The following is a 22244-nucleotide window of genomic DNA, read 5'->3' as shown; positions in this document are numbered from 1 at the left end:
GTCTGCTGAGAAAAGCCGCTCCGCGTCTCCCTGGTCTGCTGGGGGGAAGCAGCTAGTGCGGGGTTACCTCACCCCGTTTGTAAGTAGGGATCTGATGTAAGTCGGATCCATGTAACCCGGGGACTGCCTGTACTATATTTTTTGTGCATGTTCATATGCAAACAAAAGTAACTCCAAACCATTTCTGAGATTGATAGTAAATCTGAACATTAACAGAATGTAGAGTCTGAACTCAAGTGTTGAGCCTGAGATGGAACATGCTACTTGCTAATTGTTCAGAAAATAAAAAATTCTAGAGACTGCACTGTATACATCAAATGCAAAATCTAATAATTGTGAATCTCTGTTGTTCCATTTTTCAGTTCATGCTATGTGGCAGTTCATTTGTTTAGAATGGGTAGACAAGAGAAACCAGATGTCTGAGAGAGGCAGATAGAGAAAGATGGTCTGTAAATATAATTTCAAATATTACAGACCTAATAATACTTGTTTACGCTTTAAATAGACAGATTAAGGATCAGTTCAGCACAAATTTAAGGTTTTCATTTTTTAGTTTGTTGCTTTCCCCAGTTCATTAAGCACATACTGCCTTTTGCAAGTATATATTTTTCATGTCTGTTTCCACAAATTCAACATCTCTAGGGCGTGGATCTTCCCTATATGATATAAGTAATTAAACTATAATAATCATAATTATTAATAAAATAATAAATATAGCAACAAAAATACCTTGAGATCTGGAAAAGTCAGGGCTCCCTTATTCCTTTAGACAAGATCTAGCTTGAAGTGTGTGGGTGTGAATGTTCCATGGACCATGAAGCAGAGATCTGCCCTTCACAGATCTTAGAAACAGCAACAACAAGAAATGTAGTAAACATTAGCAATGTGCTGAAAAAAACATGTTTATTTGAAGATTCTAATGAACAACCTTACCTTTGTTACATGCTTGCAGGTCCACTTTAAAACACTTTCCTCCTCTTGTTTGTTTTTTCAGCATCGTTTAATGGCAGGAAAATGATGATTTCACCACTAGTCCATCTTTTTTCTTCTTCCCCCAAGACAGTTTGATTAGCAGTATGATGTTTTTGCAGTGTGCGATGTATGTAAGATTTACAAACATATAACAAATGCCAGATCTCTGTAAGGGGAATCAGTCATATTTAATACAAAAATTAGCTAGTTAGAAGCTGTTCTTCCTCATTGGTGTTATTAATTTCAATGTCAAATTAAATATGATTTTTGAAAAAATATCAAAAGTACCCAATTCCTGTATTTCCATTATAAATTAAACATAGCTCAGACTACATAGTTGGTTTGGCTGAGATAAAACCTAATCAGAGACATTTCCTATCGTATTTGGATAATAATGTTATTACTCTTGTTAGATATTTTTAATAGGTCATGCCATATAACTTCACAGTTTTAAATCTAGAAAGGACCATTATGATAATCTGGTTTGACCTCCTGAATAGCACGAACCATAGAATTTTGGCTAGTTATTTTGGCATCAAACCTGTAACTACGGATGTAAAAGTAGTCCAATAGTCGACTACCTAATAGGTAGTTGAGTCAACTACTCGCATTCCCTCCACCCCCTTGCTGCCTCTTTATCAGAGGCAGCAAGCGGGGGAGCAGAAGCCAGTGCTGGGGGGAGCTGGCTTTAAAAGCCTGTTCTGCACAGCATCGTCTCTGCGGTGGAGAAGGGGGTAATAGGTGAGGCTGCGGCTCTGCCTTTTAAATATAGTAAGAACCCCTGTCTCTTACTTCATTTACAAGGCAGAGGCGCAGCATGGGATCCAGCAGAGACGCAGAAGCCAGGAACCTGGCACGAGTGGGGATTACTTCAGTCCCTGCTTGTGCCGGGTCCCACGCTGTGCTTCTGTCTTTCAAATGTAGTAGGAGCCTGGCGGCTCTTACTACATTTAAAAGGCAGAGGTGCAGCAAGGTTATGTCCCGGGGCCAGTGCAAGCCAGGAGTAAGCAGTCCCAGTTCATGCCAACTCTGGGACACCGCATCTGACAAAGTTGGTCTTTGCCCACGAAAGCTGATGCTCCAACACTTTGGTTAGTCTGTAAGGTGCCACAGGGCTCCGCGCCGCTTCTGGGACACTGTGGCTCTGCCTTTTAAATGTAGTAAGACCCTGCTGAAGAGACGCAGCAGGGCTAGCTCCTGAGCTGGTGCGAACCGGGATTGCTCAGTCCCAGCTCATACTGCCCCGGGAGCTAACCCCACTGTGGTTGTGCAGTTTACATGTAGTAGCAGCTGGGCTGCCTCATGCCCACCTCCTACTACATTTAAATTGCAGCGCCACAGCTGGGATAGCGATTGCTGCCCTCCTCTTATTGATGAATTGAGTAGTGGATGGAAATTCCAACAACTACTCAATTAGCTGATAAACCGCAATGTCAGATCCCTTCCTGTGACTTCTGATTGAGCTATAGTACATTATTAGAGACGCTCAGTATTGTCAGGTGAGCTGTTCCAGTGATTAATTACTTACATTGTTCAAAATCTGCACCGTATTTCTAGTCTGAATTTGACTAGCTTCATGTTCCAGCCCCTGGATCGTGGTATGCCTTAGTTTGGTAGATAAAGGAATGTTTTACTGTCACAAACGTTCACCCTCCAGCATTGTCAACGCCTGCACCCCAAGCACCTGCACTCCCCCCCACTCAAGATTTAGTCGGGGTATGTAGTACAAGTCACGGACAGGTAACATGCCATGAATTTTTGTTCACTGCTAATGATCTGGCCGGGACCTTTATTAAAAATACCTGGGACTAAACCATAGCATTATCAATACATAATTCAAATGAGAGTCTCTGTAACTGCCATGTACGTTACCTTAGAAATGTAAAGATACTTTTCCTATTTTTAAAATCGGACTTTGCCACAAAGCTATTTTCACTTAATTTAATTTGAATATCGACCTGGCCAAGATGGGAGCTTACTGTAGCTATTTGTGCTTCCAACCAAGTGTAACTGACAGTTTCAAGCACCTTTCACTTCTACAATGTAAGCACTAAACCTGAATTAGACATCTCCCACATTGGAAAATGACTAACCCAAGCAAAGCCATTCTACCTCAGTGTTACACTAGACTATTCTTTGACTTTCAGTGACCATCCAAAAAATATTACTACCACAGTCAGGTCCATGAATAATCTAATCAGCCATTTTGCCGGTTCATCATGGAGTGCAATAGATATTTTCCATGTTGGCTCTTTCACTGTGCTACTGTTCAGTGGAATTCTGTGCCTCTATGTGGTATCATTCACCTCACACTAAATTCAATAAAGTCGAATTGAACTTGGCTGTTCTTATTATAGAGTCTCAGAGGGGTAGTCAGGTCAGTCTGCAACTTTAAAAATGAGTAGTCCTGTGGCACCTTAGAGACTAACAAAAATATATAGTATCGGGGCTGTCAATGCTATTCTTTAGATAAATGACTAGAAATCTGCAAAAAATATGTCTGACCGATTGGGGGGTAATTTTGCAAAGCAGCATCTTATTAAGTTCACACTGAACATTTACCAGAACAGAGAGAGACATGGCCTTAAAATTGCACAGAAAAATAAAGGCACTATCTGGTGGTATTGCTCTGTTAAGACAAATACCACCCACAATGCAATAGCACAGCTGAGCTTTGTACCGTTATTGCAAGAGGAAGAGTTCAAGACCTTCGCTGGTCCTGTTGATGCTACCTGTCTGAAGTTGGATGTTATGTTTTCCATGCAGAACAGAATTCTGCAGATCCCCAGAGAGGCTCTGCTCTGTTGAGATTAGTAGCATTCACAACTTTTAGGTCATCAGTTATATTTGAATCTTGGTGCTCTGTTGCACCACTCGTTTATAATACTGATTTCCACATAACTTCCTCAGGGGTGTTTTTGGATCACATATCTTGATTCCCTTCACTCTGTCAGTAAACACACCCCATGTCTTTAGTGGCTAAGTCACTTGTGGCAGATGTGTATTTGTCAAGTTGTCTTTTTGGCATAGGCGCAAGAGTTTTCAACTACACTTAAGTATAACTTGTAGCAATCTGCTTTGCTCCACAGGCACTGGAGCACACAGTCTCCCAAGTAGTTGTCTGAACTTTTTCAGTGAAATCATTTAGAAATGAACATTAGCAGCATATTTTAACACATAATTATTTTTATCATTCATAAACAAATATAGCTAGAGCACAGCACTTTGTATTGTGTATGCCACTGTACCAACAAAGGTTTTAGTTATTTAGTACATTCATTTAGCACTGAAATTGCAACATCTGCTTTCCATTTCAAGAATCAGCACTTCATCTCTTTAAATGCCTGGCACTAAACCCATTCTATTGCATATACAGTACTAAATCCCTGTGAAGTCCACCACTGAATATTTCATCCAGATTGTCCCTTGTTTTTCCCAGAGATTTCATTTAACTTAATTTTGGCACACGATTGTGTATAATTTTTGAATAGCCTCTTTAGTGCTAACCTGTAACTTATAAAGTTTTCTTGAAACATATTGCAAAAATTATTGGAAAACAGTGAAGATATTTGGCTTGTAATACAGTTTTTAAAGTATAAGACTTGTAAAATAAAACATTATTTTAGGAGTCACATGCCCAGTACTCCTTTCCCCTTGGAACCCAAGAACAGCTGCACGTGCATGATCATAAGAAAGATAAGCTCGGGCAAGAGAAAATTCTTATTGCACAGGCAAGCCATGTCTTTCTTTATATGTGCCCACAAATCAATGTGTTAACAATCCAAACTGGGGTGTGTGATTATATGGAATGCCAGCAATTGAATTTGAAAGTTTAGAAGAGAGGTTTGAGTTTTTTTAAACATTTGTATTTGCTTCATTGCTAATGAAATAACAAGCTGGTGCTCCAAAGTATGTAATCATAATTCCAAGAAATCCTCAGGAAAAATACTGACTTTTTTATAGCACAGGAGGAGTGCATTAGCTGAACACTAATCAGAAAAGTTCATTCACTTCATGCTACCAAACAACCATATTAGGTGATTCATTGCTTGTCCTAGCCAGCCCAGCCTGCTTTCTGGACTGTACAATTTGGCTTCAGGCCACACTGCACAAAGGCCAGTGTGGGTCGCTTCTGTGGATTGTGCTGCTGTTACTACTCCAGGCAATTTTCTGCCATTGAAATCCAGGGCCATCAAGTCATTAATTCTGGATGCTGAATATATTGAGAATTATTCTGGGGTTGAGCTAGCTAACTTTTTTCATTTCCTAAGTTTATTGGCCCTTGTTCATTCATTATTGCATGTGTTTGTGTTTATATAGAGAAAATTATAAGTGCAAAGTGCTTAAGCTTGTGCTTTGGGGCCATACTACATCACACACGTGGTAGAGAGATCCATTCAATATCATGCATCTTTCCTAGCTTCAGCACTCCACTAATTAATCTAGCTCCACCAAGGCTATTTCTAACATTCCAAACCTCTGAGCAGCTTCAAACAGCTGCCTTTAAAAAAGAAGCTCAGAATCAACTTTCCAGAAAAATGTTTCTTCCTTCATCTGAAAATTACTCCGGCCCGATGCCCAAGGAATGCAGTATTTTGTCCTGGACCAGTGACAGAGTCAGATCTAAGATCTCGTGACCGTGTTCCCTCTACATTGTGTGGCAGCACAGTTTCTCAGGTGATTAATCAGCCCCACACAGTCAGTCAGCTTGGTGCACAGAGCCCTGAGCCTCTGACTGGGCGGGGCTGATTAATCAACTATGAAGTTGTGCTGCCACGCAGTGTAGAACATTGTGTGTTCCCCAAAATCCTGGGGTTCCACAAAGTGAAGATAGGAGATCAGTGAGAAAATTCTATTACAATAATATTTTATGTTTTTTTAATTAATATTATGTGATTTTTGTTTTTAAATATGTGCAACTAAATGTTGATCTCATAACCTTATTTAGCATTTGTTTATTATTATCCTTACTTATTTGTGGTCTACTTTTTCAGCTCCATATATTAGACTATTATTAGGGGTTCCGCAAAATTCTTTCGACTTTAGAAGGGTTCCGTAGCCAAATAAAATTGGGAAACACTGGTGTAAAGGGAACACTGCTCATGACCGTTCAATGCTAGAAATATGTGTTTTGTACAGCTAGAAAGTTGCATTGATCCAGTGGGGGAAACACCTTGCTATGTTCCTACCTTTACCGTATCTGGAAGTATGGGCTATGCAAGCATTTTTGTTATGCCAGGCTAAAATATTTTAGATAATTTTAGAGAAATTTTTTAAATGATTCATTATAATTTTCTTATCTCTCAGATCTCAGTACTCATGTAAAGGCACCTTCATTCACAGGCAGAAGGATATGAATAATATACCAATTAAAAATTTAAAACCCTTTGAAGTATTTCTAAAATACTTATTCTGTAAAATAGCTTGTTTGTGTGTTTGAATTAAGAAAACTGTATTAGTCCATAGAAGACAGAATATTAGTATGGAAAACCACAGAACACTGAATCCAGCAGTGCATATTGTACACCATGTCATATGTGAAGGGGATTGCTCTATATACTGATATCCTGAATATCACTGGATAACCTAAGGGGAGGATAAGCACCGTCACATTTCTTTTTGGATAAACTTAAAATGAAAACGGTGCAGATCCTTCAGGGAAAAGGCTAGAGCTCAATCATCTGTATTTATGATGCAAAATTCTTAAATCCAGAGCACGTTATTTCTCAGATTGCTCTAGGAATGTCTCAAATCTTGATGGAGCATCACACTGGTAATATCTGTGTGTGTCCAAAAGCATTATATTATAAGCAAGTAAAATACATTTTAAGTAAAAGGCACAAATGAAATATGTACATGATTGCCGTCTAACAATATGCATATGCTATGTAATGCAAATGAAAGAAGATAAAGCAAATACTTCAGAACAAGAAACCAACACCCCTGTAGGATTAAGAGCCTCATTTCAATTGATGGGTGCCTTCACACCTGCAGACAAGCAGACATTATACTATCTGCCCACCTACACAGACTATGGTTCAGGACTTCCCATTTCTTCCACCAAAAACAATCTGAAACACCACACAAGCAAGCACTTGAAGAACCATAATCTTGTCCGTCAGGTCTGCATTCACAGCCTTCATCCTCATATGTACAAGAGGGTTGTCCTTTTTAGAAAAGATATTTCTGAGACCACTAGAGAGTTACCAACTTTCTGTACATGCCAGCCTGTCCCCCACTTCTCATTCCCACTTTCTCCGAGCTGCTAATGCAACACAACAGCAGGATGAGCTATCCCAATTCAACAGTGCCCGTTGGAAGGAAAAGGCATCTTATTGAGTATTTTGAAAAACGTTCAGCAGGCATTCCTACTGGGCTAAGTGGAAATGCTGTTTCTCCTTTGCCCATCAAAAAAAGGACTTTCCTCAGAGGACTTACAGTTTAATTTTTTTATTATTTCCTATTCTTAAAGATGTCAGGGCTTGCCCTAAACTCTCTAAAGATCCATTTTGCCATGGAAAAACACTCCATATTTATACATTCATTGACTACTAGGTTTTAGAAAGATCTCCTGTGAATGTATTATCTGTACAACTTATAGCTCCCCAATGGGACCTCAATTTTGTTCTGTTGGCACTGATTAAACAACACTTTGAGCCATTGGCTTCATGCTCTATGACCCATCTTTCCATGAAAGTCACCTACCTTGTGACTATCACTTCATTGAGAAGGATAGGAGAACTTGGGGCCATAATGGCATTCCCCCCACTCCTTTTACTACTCTCTGCACCTACATCTTAAGTTTATACCAGAATTCACCTCTCAGTTTTATTTCAAACAACCCATCCATTTATGTGCTTTCTTCCTGAAGCCTCATGGCTCAAAAGAGGAGCACTGACTTGACTCCCTTGACGACTTCTGGGCCTTGGGTTTCTACCTGCAGAGGACAAGATTGATCACAAAGTCTCTTAAATTGTTTATTGCAATAGCTGAGAGTTGAGGAACAACAATTTCCACACAGAGAATCACCAAATTAATTTCTGGATGCATTACATTGTGCTGTTAGTTGTCAGGACTGTCATCACCTTTTGGGCTACGGGCCCATTCCATGAGAGCCCAAGTATCCATGGTGGCCACTCTCCATGATATGCTGCTTTGGGACATATGTAGGGTAGCTACATGAAGTTTGGCAAGTATCTTCATGCCTTGGTGCAGAATTTTGTTATGGATGACTTTCCTCCACTTAACTGTTCCATTTTCATCCTCCTCTGAGTTAGGAACTGCTTGTTGATTACCCTTAGTGGAATACAATAGAGGGCATCACTTGAAGAAGAAGAGGAGGGTACTTACCTGTATCTGGAAGTTCTTTGCAATGTGTGGTCCCTATCTAGAGTCCAATTCCTGCTCTGCTGCAGATCTGCTGGATTTTCAGTGGGGAAGGAACTGGAGATGTGGACGGTCCACCCTGCCCTTTATCACCTTGGACTACTCCATAAGGTGACACAAGGGTGCATGTGTGGATCAATGGATTATGCCACTTTGAAATTCTCTGGCTCCAAACACATGGCACTCGTGTAAACCCTCAGTGGACTACAAATAGGGACCATACATCTCAAAGAACCTTCAGTTACAGGCAAGTAACCTCCTTGTCTCCAACTATTGCTTTGTTTCGCCTTTGACAACCAGCTACTATAACTGCTTGTTTGGGGCTTCTTGGCTTTCCATTGAGTAGCTGATGGAGACTAAACTCCCCAGCCTTCCTTTATTATCCATCCTGTGTGTATATAAGCATAAAATTAAGCCATTGCTTGCTGATGTTCAGTAGGTTAAACACACTTTTTAAAAGCACTTTTTGTGGAAAAGGAACCGCGCTTTTGCGCAAAAAAGCCCCGATCATCATTTTTGCGATCAGGGCTTTTTTGCGCAAAACAAATCTGAGCTGTCTACACTGGCCCTTTTGAGCAAAAGCTTTTGCGCAAATGGACTTTTGCCTGAACGGGAGCAGCACAGTATTTCCGCAAGAACACTGATTTCTTACATGAGATCGTCAGTGTTCTTGCGGAAATTCAAGCGGCCAGTGTAGACAGCTGGCAAGTTTTTCAGCAAAAGCAGCTGCTTTTGTGGAAAAACTTGCCAGTCTAGACACAGCCACTGTGTCACAGCAGTGTCCATCATTTGGTAAACTTGCTTTGACGGTGATGAGCATGAGTCCCTCTGACATGGTAGGATCAAGTGCTGCAACACCCCTAAGCTCATTTGAAAATTCCAGTCATGGAGCATCGCTTTGTCTGTTCTGTGACTTGGATATTTGTAATTACTTTATTACATTCAGCATGTGGAAAAGCAAAGAAATAAAATAATCCCGAATGCCATTCATTGACTCTATGAAGTCTTTATATTCAGTGAAAGTCATATATGATGTTGTTTATGTTGATTACTATTCTGAAGGATTCATGAGACAGTATTTGTAAACTCTGAAAAATATTGGTTTGATTTTTGCAGAGCATTGGCTGTGATGACTACCTGGGCTCAGACAAAGTGGCCGATAAATGCGGAATATGCGGAGGGGACAACACTGGTTGCAAGGTTGTTTCTGGCATTTTCAAACACACTCTAACAAACCTTGGCTACCACAAAATAGTAGAAATTCCAGAAGGAGCCATTAAAATCAACGTTACCGAGATGTACAAGAGCAACAACTATTTGGGTAAGTTGTATTTCATTTCAGATAAAACATGATTGGTGTGCTGGTGCATGTGGTGTAGCTGTCCATTCAGAAGTAAGTAGGCAGGATTAAAGCAGGCCAAGAGGAACCTGCTCAGAGTCCTCCAATTATTAAAGGACCTGTTGTAAGCTAATAAGAAGATTTGCTGAGGCAGCCAATCAGATCCGGGAAAGGCTATATAAAAAGTTGCTCAGCAGTTGCTGTCTGGAACTGGAGGAAAATGGGTCCTGTTGCCCAGGAGCACCTAGATAAGCAGTGCAGATTAGTAGGAGACTGGCGGAGCACTAGCCTGATGACCACTAGACTGAGACTCTGACATAGAAGGGCCTTGAAGGTGCTGAGGCTACAGGAAAGTGGCCCAGGGAAGAAGACAGTAAGGGGGAATAGGAAGAAGGCAGTAGTGGCTGCTGCTAGAGGGTCCCTAAGTCTGTGTCCAGAGGAGCAAGCAGGCCTGGACCATTCTCCCTTTGCCAGTGATGAGAATGGCCAAATCAGACTACAATATGCCCCTGGAGCAAGGAGCTAGATTGGGTGTTGCATTGGGCCACTGAGGCAAGTGAAAAGGCTAGTCACTGCCTGACCCGTGAGGACAGGCAAGAAACAGAGAGCATGAAACCACTCGTGGTAGAGCAAAGGAGCTGGAAAAGAGGTAATTCCCAACCCCGCAGTGGGAGATGCCAAGGAGGTGAGTACCCGCCACGTTATAGTGCAGTTTGTCTGGAGGTTTGTCCCAGTTAGTGCTCTCTCAGCAAAGTGAGAGACAGGCAAAGGCATACATGAACATTATTGCCCAGACTCTCTGACAAGAATACTAACTCACTATTAGTAATACTGGGTTATACTGGTAGGACAAGCCACATGATTTTTTTCTCTTGCCCTGTCGATTTGATCTTGCTTTGACTTTCCCTAGTCATTGGCTCCCATGAGGGGAAGATACTTAGTACTTTTAAATCTTCTCTGAAATATTAGTGAGACCATTGTCTCCTCAGAAAGGCAGGCTGCTAGTCAGTTGATAGCCATATAAACAGGATCGTCCTATTTCCTTAAAAAACACCATCACAATATGCAGTCCTTTCAGTGCAAAAGGTACCCTGCTCAGTGACAGAACTGAGTATCTCCGATGAGGGTGTGTGTGTTTGTGTTGGGAAGGCATCTTCAGAATACAGTGTCATTCAGATGTTAAGAAATACCACAAGAATTAAATTGGAAATGATAATCTGGGAGTGTCAGTTAACACTAGACATCTGGAGATATGATTTCAGAGCTGAATGGTTCCTGGCATGAGGGATGGTGTGGAACTTCCTGTTTTACAAACATCTACCTGCCATGTCCACTGTTAGTGAGTTTTTCCTATTTGACTCTATATGAGTGGCATGATCTCACACAACTCATCCTCCCCACTCCTGGCTGTTCTCATTTAAGTCTGTCATCAAGACTCACTCCTGCCTAAACCAAATCTAAACTGTTTAAAGCCAATCCAATGATCTTGGAGCACTTACCGTGAATGCTTTTAGTGAACAGTAACAACGGTGGATCTCTGCCTGAGGGCTTTCAAAGCTTCCAAGTCAGATATGATCATTGTGTCTTCTAGCCTGACCTCCTGTATAAAACAGGCCTGGAACTTTCTCAAAATAATTTGTAGAGCAGATCTTCTGGAATAACATTCAGTGTTGATTTCAAAGTTGTCAGTAATGGATAATTCTCCATGACCCTGAGCAAATTGTTCCTATGGTTAACCATCATCATGGTTAAAAATCTCCAGTCTGAGTTACTCTAGCTTGAACTTCCAGTCATTCGATCACAGTATACCTTTGTCCCCTAGACTGAAGAGTCCATTGTGAAATTTTTGTTCCCCATATAGGTAGAAAAACTGCAATCAGATCACACCTTAACATTCTTGTTGTTAAGCTAAATAGATTGAACTGAAGTCTGTCTCCATGACCCTGAGCAAATTGTTCCTATGGTTAACCATCATCATGGTTAAAAATCTCCAGTCTGAGTTACTCTAGCTTGAACTTCCAGTCATTCGATCACAGTATACCTTTGTCCCCTAGACTGAAGAGTCCATTGTGAAATTTTTGTTCCCCATATAGGTAGAAAAACTGCAATCAGATCACACCTTAACATTCTTGTTGTTAAGCTAAATAGATTGAACTGAAGTCTGTCATAATAATAGGTTTTCAAATCCTTCAGTCATTCAAATGCCTCTTCTCTGAATCTTTCCAATATTTCAACATCCATTCTGAATTGCGGACCCCAAACCTGGCTGCAGTATTCCGGCAACAGTCACACTAGTGCCAATAGAGAGGTAAAATAACCTCTCTCTTCCTACTTCAGATTCCCTGTGGAAGAATTTCAACAAACCTTTTGGTCACATCAGAGTGTGAGCTTGTGTTCAGTTGATTATCTCCCTCCTTCCATCTTTTTTAAAATCTTTACTACTGTCCTCCTTAGCCGTCAGTCCTAGAAGTGTCCAAGTACATTAGAAGCTTCAGGTCCAAATTTTCTATTTAACAACTCTCCGGCCATCATCTGTTTCTAATGTGTCTGCCACTGCTAACCAACAGAAAGGAGGGGATTACTTATTATCCCCATTGTCTCTTGTTATCCTTTCTGCTTTTTATTTGCATTTCCTACTCCTTCTTCTAGTTGTGAGCAAGAGGTGGAAAGGAATTTAACTAGTTTTACAGAAATCTCTGTGTGTAGACAGGAGCCTTTGGATGTGGGGAAAGCTAAAGGTCTGTATATTGCAATATGGCCCTTTGTATTTCTTATTTTGACTAAAAAGTATGATTCTTCAGACTAATACAAGAAAGATCAATGTTGTGGTTCTGCCGACATACTAAAACCTAGACATCCTGGAACTCTTGTAAGAGAGCCTATTCATGTAATATTTCTGACCTTGGCTACTTTCCAATCAAAGAATTTTATAGAAGAATTTGTATATAAGCATGAGGTTTTGGTTTCCTCTCTGAACATTTTGAGCGAAGTCCATCTCTTAACTAATTTGGTGGTGAAGGGAATGAATTATTCTGTAAGAGCAACTTCCATAGATACAGCATGCTTGGAAGAAAATATGGAATTCTTATATCAAATGGGCAAAAATGCAGTTTGCTGGGAAAACCACTGGAAGTCATCACATAATGAAAGCTGTCAAACTATGAAACTGCAGGTAATTTTTCTTTTAAAACTACAGGTCAATTTCTGAAAACAGCTTGTGAAATGTGCTGGGCCACATGAACATTTTTTTGAATGTGCAGATTAGAAAAATAGTAACACTTTTGCTTAAAAATAATCAGGAGTAAAACACATACTTAATAGCTTTGCTGAACTGTGGCTTAGAGGGCCAATTCTGACATCTTTACTCACACCAAACAGAAATTTACCACACAAGTAATCACATTGGAATCACCAGGACTTGCTATAAAGAAGGTAGAATTGGGTCCTTATTTTTTGTCGCACAATATGTAGGTTGCATGTGCTTTCTTTCAGTGCAGAATCATGAGTCAGCCGAGGGTTATTAAAAAGGTTCACACACTTCAGCACACACCCTGGGAACCTAATCTGAGTATTCAATTTATAACAAAAAATAGAAACCATCTGTGCTTCATGTGGTTTCATTACATAGTTTTTGCATAGCACCAAATGTATCACACTTCTACACTTTACAATTTTGTCCATGATAAAATCCCATAATGCAGTGAGAAAAAAATCTCCTCACAATCCAGTATTTCTAGCTTGGCTGAAACCAGGAAGTATTAGAAATGGCAGGAGAAACCATCTGTGATGTTTCAAGTGGGATTTCTTGACAAAGAGATTCAAATTCACCTAAAATTCATGCAGACATCTAAACATTTGTATGCTTCTCCTCACTGATTTGCAATCCGTTTGAAGCTGACTGATCACTCTTAATTATAATGAAGTTTAGTGTAAGTGGGAGCAGGCCCAGAGTGTGCTAAGCAGAATGGCTTTGACAGCAATATTTAACGAGGGTAACGTGTTCATTCTTGCTAGTTCTAAGTGTAGTTTTCTCAGCAATTTGTTCAGGCTAATATCTACATGAAAGACAGTAATTAGGGGATAATGACCTATAAGTTGCTTTTTCTTTAAAACAATAATATATGTTGTCTTTAGAACAAAACCCTAGTGTTCTGAACAGCCTTTGTAGTGTTTCCAGAACATGTGATATTGTCCAGGTATTCAGAAAATTCAGATTCAAAGAGGACATACAGTAAATATCACAAGGTCAGGACAGACTGGTTCAAAAGTTAAATATTTAAACACAGTTTACCTCATCTGTCTTTAAATTTGACATTTCAGAAGAAATCTCCATACTATGCTTGGCCAGTGTTCCTAGATTTTTTCAGGGTTGTTTATGTTATCAGAAGGTCTCAAGTATAATTCTATTAGCTATGTATCCTTCAAAAAACACCTCAAAACTTTCCTGGTGATTGTATTATGAATTTCCAGATGGTCTTGGTTCTGATTTCATTTTATGCTGCATCACTTTCACCTTGGGTGCTGCTTATTCTAAACAGTGAGTAGTATTAAGCATAGTTTCCAACTCGCTCATTTTAGCCTCAGCAGTGCAGTTTGAAAACGAGTTACAATTGAGATTACCTACCTTCACACTAGCTACCTTAGGTTAGTTTTAGACTCGTCTCAATGCAGTCTGAAATCTCCATGTGATGATTTGTATTACTTCTTTTGAAAGCGGTTCTCAGCAATGTGTAATGTCTGACAGACATCTGGTGCAACAGAGCAGTTGCCCATACAGACGTTCTGGAGGGGCAGCTGCACATAGAAATGGGGTGAAGGCCTATTGTTTTTATCTCAATTGTGAATTTCCGTTGGTATCAATGGAAATAGTGTGCTGGACTTAGATGGGACCAGGATTTGCACAATTGACCTCTGTTGCTCTTACAATTAGTACAGGTTGAACCTCTGAAATCCAGCACTCTATGCTCTGGCAACATCTATGGTCTGGATATTGCAGGACTAGAGAGCCTGGCTGGGAGTGAGGGTGGCCAGTGGCAGCAGGTCTGGTGGCTGGGAGCCGGCGTGGTGGGAAGCGCAGCCTCAGCCAGGGCTCCTGGCAGCAGGTTTGGTGGGGTGGGGAATGCAGCCCCGGCTGGGGATAGCGCCAGGAAGGCTGGCATGGCAGGGAACGCAGCTCCGGTCAGGAGCAGAGCTCAGTGGCTGAGACTGATGTCCCAGAAGGTCCAGTTGCAGTGAGGAACATTGACCTTTCCTGGTCTGGCAGACTCCCTGGTTCGGGACTGCTTAGGTTCCAAGGATGCCAGACCAGGGAGGTCCAACCTGTACTTTAAAATGATCAGATAAAATGTGATAATTTTTGTCTTTATTGTTATTTCTTCCTGGAATGGTTCATCTTTGCAGCCATTAAGAAATACGTGTCATGTTAGAATTAATAACCATTTTGCTCAGCATATATTTAACAGAATCACGTTTAGATGTTTAGTGACACAATTGAAGCTTTATTTCCTCTAATAAATACAAACTGTGGAGTATGTGTATTTAAACAAGTATTGGAAAGTGTAAGTCAAGATTTTTTTAAAACAAAGTGTGGAAGATATAGTTAGTGTCCTCTTGAACTGGACATATTGCTTAGTGTATCTGAATGGTTAAGTGGATTTAAGGAATTTGTGTTCTGAAAATGAGAGTGGATGAAGCCAAAGAAGCTGAGAAAAGATTCTGTGAAAAATATTTTGATTCAATATCCCCTGCCGCAGATATAATATTTCAAACATAATGTCTCATGAGAAAAATTGTTAGCAGCCCTAGAGCTTGAAATAACATTTTTAAACAAATGTACGTACATCTTCAGCATATAAATGGGTTAGTACTTTAAATTCCTGCAGAAGAGTTTGAAGATAAATATTATTAAAGGTACTCCCATGTCATATTAAATCATGTAAGTTCTAAAATGTCAAGGTAATTTGTGACTGACTGACTGCTTTGTGTTATGCTAAGTAAGCTCATTTTTATTTGATTGTATTTATAATCAGAATGTAAAGAATAGAGATTTTTTGTTGCTGTTAAAGATTATAATAGGATTATACAGACCATCAGGGTGAATGACTAGTTGTGTGCTATACAGAATAGGTACAATACAGCTAGTCTGAGGATGGTAGGCTTGGAATTAGGATGTATGAGTGGTATGAGGTCACTAAGGGTGCATTTACACTGCACCATAACTTGAAAATAACATACTCAATTTGAGCTACACAAATTGCGTATCTTATTTAGATGCTGTTTCAAAATAGTTTTTATTTCATCATTTGGTCTTGTCTGCACAGCGCCAAGTTTTCAAATAAAGCGCTATTCTGAAACATCCCTTGCTCCTTGTAGAACGAGGTTTACAGGGATGTCAGCATAGCGAGCATGAAGTAACGGTTTTGCTGTGAAGATGCAGGATAGCTATTTCAGGATACTCCGGTATCCCGAAATAGCATTGCATTGTAGTCTTCCCCTGAGAGAAATTTGCTATGAAAATAAAGGAGAAAATCAGCACAGTGATCTAAATTTCCAACATCAAGGATACAACTAAGCACCAGGAGTCTGATCCAGCACTAACTAGAAGGAAGGGGATCCAAGGGTAGATTTAATTACATTCATGGACCCGTTGTTAAGGGTGAAACAAGTATTCATTCAAAATGCCATCTGACTACATGAGAAACAAGTTTCTTTGGATCTGATACTGCTTGTGCTTAGTCTCATGCCAGAGGAGAATAATTTATTTAACTAAGTTTGATATGTACAAAGGGATCTTTCTTATAGTGAACTCATATGTAATGGTATTCTGCTGTTAGTTAAGCTCAATGAAAATCTTGGATTACTAGTGAGAGCCATGGGTGAATCACTGATGATTTTTCCAATTCCGTTGTGGGACAAATCCCTCCCAATTTTTATTTTGTTTTCACAATGCATAGCACAGTTCAAAGCACTGTGAACATAGCTGTGATTGCTGAAATTCCCTGGGAAACTTTGCTGTAGATCTGATCTCATATGTAAGATTAATTTAGTGTGTGTGTGTGTGTGTGTGTGTGTGTGTGTGTGTGTGTGTGTGTGAGAGAGAGAGAGAGAGAGAGAGAGAGAGAGAACATATGCATGAGAGGTGTGTGAGAGAGAGAGAGAGAGAGAGAGAGAGAACATATGCATGAGAGATGTGTATCTATATGGGGCATGCATCATAATATATGTATTGCATATGACAGGTGCAATGATGATATCCAATATGAAAGGGGTAGCCCTGTTAGTCTGCATCTGTAAAAGTGACAAGGAGTCCTGTGGCACCTTATAGACTAACAGATGTATTGGAGCATAAGCTTTCATGGGCAAAGACCCATTTCATCAGATGCATGTCATGTCATGCATCTGACGAAGTGGGTCTTTGCCCATGAAAGCTTATGTTCCAATACATCTGTTAGTCTGTAAGGTGCCACAGGACTCCTTGTAGCTTTTGATGATATCTAGGTTGTCGCAAACCGTCTTGTACCCATATGTGACTTACATTCATTCTGCTCACTAATCCTGCCTCACTTGACTGAACTTTTCTCATTCTCAGAATAAGGATCTCTTGCTAAAAGTGTATAAAAAATAAAGATGTGAAGAAATGAATTCACAAACAGGCTGAAACTAAGCATAGGAATTCAGATCAAAAGGAGAATTTCTGAGAAAATTATATGCGCGTGAATACAGGCGGTTAAAAACAAAGCCTCTATGCAAAGTTAACTATAGGACTTGCTTTAATATCACTAAAATATGCCCATTTGAGGTAAAACGGCACAGTGACAGGCATTTGTAATCTGTTTATCATGAGCACCTGTACAATATGGTTTTTAAAGAGAAGAACTGTTAACAACAGATGTAGTGCAAGAGAATGTATTAAGGTAAATGGTATTTGATAACTTTTAGTTCTTTATTTTTTACCATGCAGCTTATTTTTGTAACTGATTCTTTTTGCTTGGTGTTTGCAAGATTTTCCTTTCACTAGTAAATTTTCATATCTCTTTAATTCATTTACAAAGATTTTTTTCTAACCCAGCAAACTTTTAGGTTTATCGTACCGCTAAATAAAATACCCTCCATTTCATTTTAATTTTGAAAACTTTTGAAAGCATTTATTTGTTCTCTTGTTCCCCAGATACCTCATATGCCTACTTGAGACTATTGACATTTGTTTCTTAGGGAATAATTAAAATAATCTATTTATAAATGTATTTCAAATTTCATGTGCTTATAAATGCCAAAGATTTCATACCTGTTTGTAAAAAGTATGGAATTTAAAGAATGCTCTAATAGGGTATGTCTACACTTGCACCCTATTTCGAAATAGGGATGCAAATGTAGGCATCTGAAATAGTAAATGAAGCCGGGATTTAAATATTCTGCACTTCATTAGCATAATCACGTCTGGGAGCTATTTTGAAATCGTGCTATTTCGAAATAAAATGTCCTGTGTAACCGCGTTATTTCGAGAGAAAAACCCTTCTCTCGAAATAACTGGTAAACCTCATTGTATGAGGAGTCCAGAAGCTGAATACAGGTGTTGAACTGGGTTCAGGCAGTATTTGGTAATAGTTGCTTAACTTTGTTGTAAAGTGAAAACCTCATTTGTGTCAGTGTAATATGGTCAATGTGAAATCATAAATGTCTTCCTGTTTCAGTGGAGGTTTTCAGGCAAATTCTTCCTTTCTCCTTCTAAAAGATACATTTGCTTATGGAAGTTATCTGCTTGTTTTAACTGAGAATCCAAACATTGAGTAAACCAGATTTTGACAGCTGCAGTGCTGGATGCATGAAAATGGTGCCCACTAATGCAGTTTTTCAAAAGGCTGGAGTTTGGGTTCAGTTTCCAGATGTACAGAAAAGTTGTGGGGTCAGATTATGTTCTCAGTTATATGAATAGGAATCTAGGGTAATTCATCTGATTTTGATAAATTTTCTGAAGAGTTAAATTTTCATCAGAATTTTCCCCTGGATTCCTAAGACCATCTTAGCCAAACTGTTTTCACTGCCTCAGTATATAGAGTTGGGTTGCTCAGCTTATGAGAATAGACTTTCTGCAAGATTTCTGGCATATCAACTAGAGGTCCCAACAGAAATAATGTGGGAAACAGTGTTCCTTGTTGCATTTTGTTTCTAGTTCTGGCTAGAGCCTGGATTTGCAACTACAGCATAAAATCAAGTAGGAAAGAAAGTTAAATCAACTTTTGACCAGCTCAGAAGGTTTTAATCTAGAGCCACTCTAAAAATGAGTGAGGGCACAGACAAATTCTTATTTCTTTCCAATCCAGATCACCTACTCTTACTATACTGCTACTGGTTGATTATTATAGCCATAATTAAATATCTCAAGGCACGTTTATACAATGTGGAAGATTGATGTTGCCATGGGATTCAATTTACTGGGTCTAGTGATGACCTGCTAAATCAAGCTCAGAAGGTGTCCACGTCAGCACCAGTACTCCTGCTCTTCACAGGAGCTGAATAGATGGTGTCTCTCAACTCGACCTTCACTGTAGTGTAGACCAGGCCTCAAGGTAGAACAAGATGTGAACATTTTACCAAGGCTAGAATATGACCAGAAAAATCCTTGTACGATACACATGTTTGGTTAAAAGTATTAATAAATTCAAAAGCTCTGAAATGTCTTTAAATGTTCTGATGTATTGACATAGAGCAGAGGGCAAATGGACTCAAATGAGGCTAGAAATGGACTTTTTGAGAGGCACTTAAAGAGCTATATGTAGAAAAATAGATCAGATATTTCATCTGATACTCAAATTGCTATTTTTAAATGAGAAAATAGATCCACACTCTCCTGGATTCATAAATGTGTTATGGTCAATTGCAATCTGTTTTTTACTTGGGTCATCCATAGTATGGAAAGAGCATAGGTCTATATGCTGAATGAAGACAGGCATGTCTCCAAGAAATGGAGTTGAAGACCACAGTTAATCTTGTCCTGAACTGAGAGATACCAGATTGTACAGCGAAGGTCCCTTTCTTATTTGTGGTTTTGCCCGAGAAGCAGAGTCTGATCTTTGCTGTGGTCCAATAAATAATCTTAAAAAATTATCATCTCCATTATATGAGAATTGGTATAATACTGATTATGTTACCTCACTTTGGGATGGATGTTGTTTGAATTATGATTATTGCCTTGAGACTTGGAATGGGTTTTATTTTATAAATCAAAAAGTAAGTAAAATGATTATTAATTCTGGCAAAATCTCTGTGGTTACATTGATGGTATTAATTCAGTGGACTTTCTCTGCTGGATCTCAGCCTAAATGGTCCTGTTTTGGACCTCTTAGTTCTATAGCTTTTTGATAGCTGAATTTTACAAGTTAAAAATGTCCTTCTGCTGTTTCTGGGAGGGTACGTTTATGTGCTGGAATAAGACCTGGCAGAGAGTCCATTTAATAGTTTGAGAGTCATTCTTGCACAGTTTGTAATCATGCTGGCTTTAATTCAGGCAATCAAGCTGCCAAGCTGCATTTGATTAATACAAGATAGTGATAAAGAGGACCGAGATTCCCTGACATACATTTTGACGTGACAGAAATTTTGGCAGTATAATTTGTCAAGAATCTTGGGGTCAGTCTAGACTTGGTTTTTGAATTGTGTAATCATATTGCTGTCTCTGCACGTTTGGGTTCTCTCCATCTAAAGAGACACGGCCAAGTTAAGGTGTTGGCTCACTGCTTTGTGCAAAAATCCTCATCCTTATTTTTCTTTCAATTAAAATTTGTTATTGTGGTGTTTATACAGCCCTTCCTTCTGCTGCTGTTATAATGTTCTTTTTTTTTTTTTTAAAGTCCTGAATGTAGTGGCTAAAGCTCATATATGTGTGGGTTTATTCTAGATTACAGGGCTATTCAGATTACAGGTTTTTTTCTACTACTGTCTACAGCCTCAGTGAAGGTGCCCCTTTGTATTTATTATAACCACATTCTATCTTTTCTCAGACTCAAGGGACGTGACAAGCTGGCTATAAGATATTATTTTCTAGATGTAACAAGGTGCTTGGAAGGCCAGGCATGTCTGATTTCCAGACCTTTGTTTCCCTGGTCAGGAGGCCTCAGTCTTTTAGGCAGTGGGGGTAGGCTCCCTAGGGGAGTAGGCTCCCTAGGGGGCTGCATTGGCTGGCAGGCTTGTGATCCTTCCTTTCAGGTAGGGCCATAGCTAGCTCCTGTCATCACTGAGCTCGGCCCGGCTCTCTTCTTTTCTCCCTCCTCCAGGATTGGCATTGGCTGCAGATTAACAGAGCCTGCCTGGCTGAGTCCAAAGGCATTCCTTAACCCAGTGAGCTGACAGGCAGTTCTGGTACAGGTTGAATTTCTCTAGTCCTACATCTTCAGAAAACCAGAGAATTTGCTGAATCACAGGAGGTCAATATTACAGCAAATGGTTCTCTTTTTTATTTTTATTTCACCTAGGCGAATACCTGGCACAATGCTTACAGTACTGCTTAATAATAAATGACTGTAGTGATACAACCTATATAACCTATGCCTAGCCAAGGCATATCAGCTCTCTTCATAACAAAGTGTTAGTGTTCATACTGTACTGGCACAAGGAAGTAAGTAGATAAAACATAAAAAAACATGCTTTCCCTTAGCCGTATTGCTAATTCTTCCACTGCTTACTGGTCTCTTAAAAGACATTTCAGGGTAATTTAGAGTTAAATAGCAGCACAGAACATTGAAAGCCAGTACTGGTAGCTGTAAACACACTTTATGGGACTGCAGAAACCTGGGCCACACCCACAATAAGCAGACAACCGACTAACTAAAATCGTGCTGGACCAGGGATGTTGGCAGACCAGAGAATGACAGATTGGAGAGGTTCAATCTTTATCTGTAATATCTCTTATCCAGATAAATATTAATAGCCTGCATTTTTCTCCTTTTCAAAAAAAATCCCATAATTTTAATGAGTTTATGTTGACCTTTTATAGAGAGAGCTTGTTTTACTAAATAAATGTTGTGTCCATTGTGTCCACCTGTAGTTCTTGGCTGAGGCACTTGCTTACTAAACACTTTAAGTTGTTAAACCATTAGGTCCAATTCAGCCCTGGTGGAAGTGAGTGCAATTCCAATGAATTCAAAGGTATTGCACAATAATTTCTTCCAGTGATTTATGCATTGCGCCCAATAGGTAGTTATTGAACAAAAGCATATGTAGTGCATTAGTCTTTGCTGACCTCGCATTTTGCTTATTCTAATGTTGCCTAAAAATTACCTTTCAGGAGTTTCTTGAAAGGTCTAATAGGCTCCAAGGTGGCCACCTCCCTTCTAAATTCACTGAAAAGGCAATTGTGATCTGACTCTGTAGGGTTCTAAATGCATTTTTACTACCCTTCCTCATGGAAATGAAGGATGATTTGTTTCCTTCCTCATTAGTAATTGTTAAGGAGCAAATGTTCTCCCCATCACCCACACCAAATTAGATACTGAGAAGATAAGATCAGGAATGTAGAGGAGGACTCCTTGTCCTCCAGGCCACAGGGCAGCTA

At 39.5% G+C, this 22244-nt stretch overlaps 1 protein-coding gene across 2 annotated transcripts in view; it reads left to right on the top strand.

Annotated features, from left to right (window-relative positions):
• Positions 1-22244, top strand: part of THSD4 (thrombospondin type 1 domain containing 4) — a 687220-nt gene that overhangs the window by 502010 nt on the left and 162966 nt on the right. For both annotated transcript variants that reach the window (XM_075897743.2, XM_075897744.2), the window contains one exon: positions 9475-9679. In XM_075897743.2, the coding sequence (XP_075753858.2) occupies positions 9475-9679 (205 nt within the window). The remainder of the gene's footprint in view (positions 1-9474; positions 9680-22244) is intronic.

This window comes from Pelodiscus sinensis, chromosome 14, assembly GCF_052426305.1.
Source record: "Pelodiscus sinensis isolate ZL-2025 chromosome 14, ASM5242630v1, whole genome shotgun sequence".
Taxonomy (NCBI): domain Eukaryota; kingdom Metazoa; phylum Chordata; order Testudines; family Trionychidae; genus Pelodiscus; species Pelodiscus sinensis.
The sequence above is the reverse complement of the archived record's forward strand: the minus strand, read 5'-3'. Positions and strand labels throughout refer to the sequence as shown.